The following is a 448-nucleotide window of genomic DNA, read 5'->3' as shown; positions in this document are numbered from 1 at the left end:
CCCCACCGGCCACAATGAGAGCGTAGCCCCCGCCGGACCCTCCTGCACTTTACTTTCCATCCCAGGATGATGAAAATTTTCTCTTGTTCCTCTTCGCAGTTTCCTGTACGTATAACTCGCTGGGGATTGGAGGGAATGCTGGGGCTAGACGGGCTAGACTGAGTTTTTGGAGTAATTTTTGGGGTTAACCTATTCCTTGCCGGAGCGATGGACTTGCTGCATGAGAGGTGTAAAGGTTTGGTGATGGGGGGACGGGTATTTTTAGGGGTACTCTGATCATCGGGTTCTGTATAAGTGCCGGTGTTTAGTGTTTTGTAATCAAAGTGTATTATATAATGTCATAGATCAGTGACACACTGACACTCGGGGGTCCAGAACAATGACACACTGACACTCGGGGGTCCAGAACAATGAACACTGACACTTGGGGGTCCAGAACAATGACACA

At 49.1% G+C, this 448-nt stretch overlaps 1 protein-coding gene across 1 annotated transcript in view; it reads left to right on the top strand.

Annotated features, from left to right (window-relative positions):
* The first annotated feature begins 26 nt into the window (after positions 1-26).
* The window catches only part of ANKRD35 (ankyrin repeat domain 35), a 29,739-nt gene continuing 29,317 nt past the window's right edge, over positions 27-448 (top strand). The window contains exon 1 of the mRNA XM_018570074.1: positions 27-105. Within this exon, the coding sequence (XP_018425576.1) occupies positions 67-105 (39 nt within the window). The 5' untranslated portion in view covers positions 27-66. The remainder of the gene's footprint in view (positions 106-448) is intronic.

This window comes from Nanorana parkeri, unplaced genomic scaffold, assembly GCF_000935625.1.
Source record: "Nanorana parkeri isolate BGI_ZX_2015 unplaced genomic scaffold, ASM93562v1 scaffold1452, whole genome shotgun sequence".
NCBI classification, from domain to species: domain Eukaryota; kingdom Metazoa; phylum Chordata; class Amphibia; order Anura; family Dicroglossidae; genus Nanorana; species Nanorana parkeri.
This window is presented reverse-complemented; position numbering and strand designations above follow the sequence as displayed.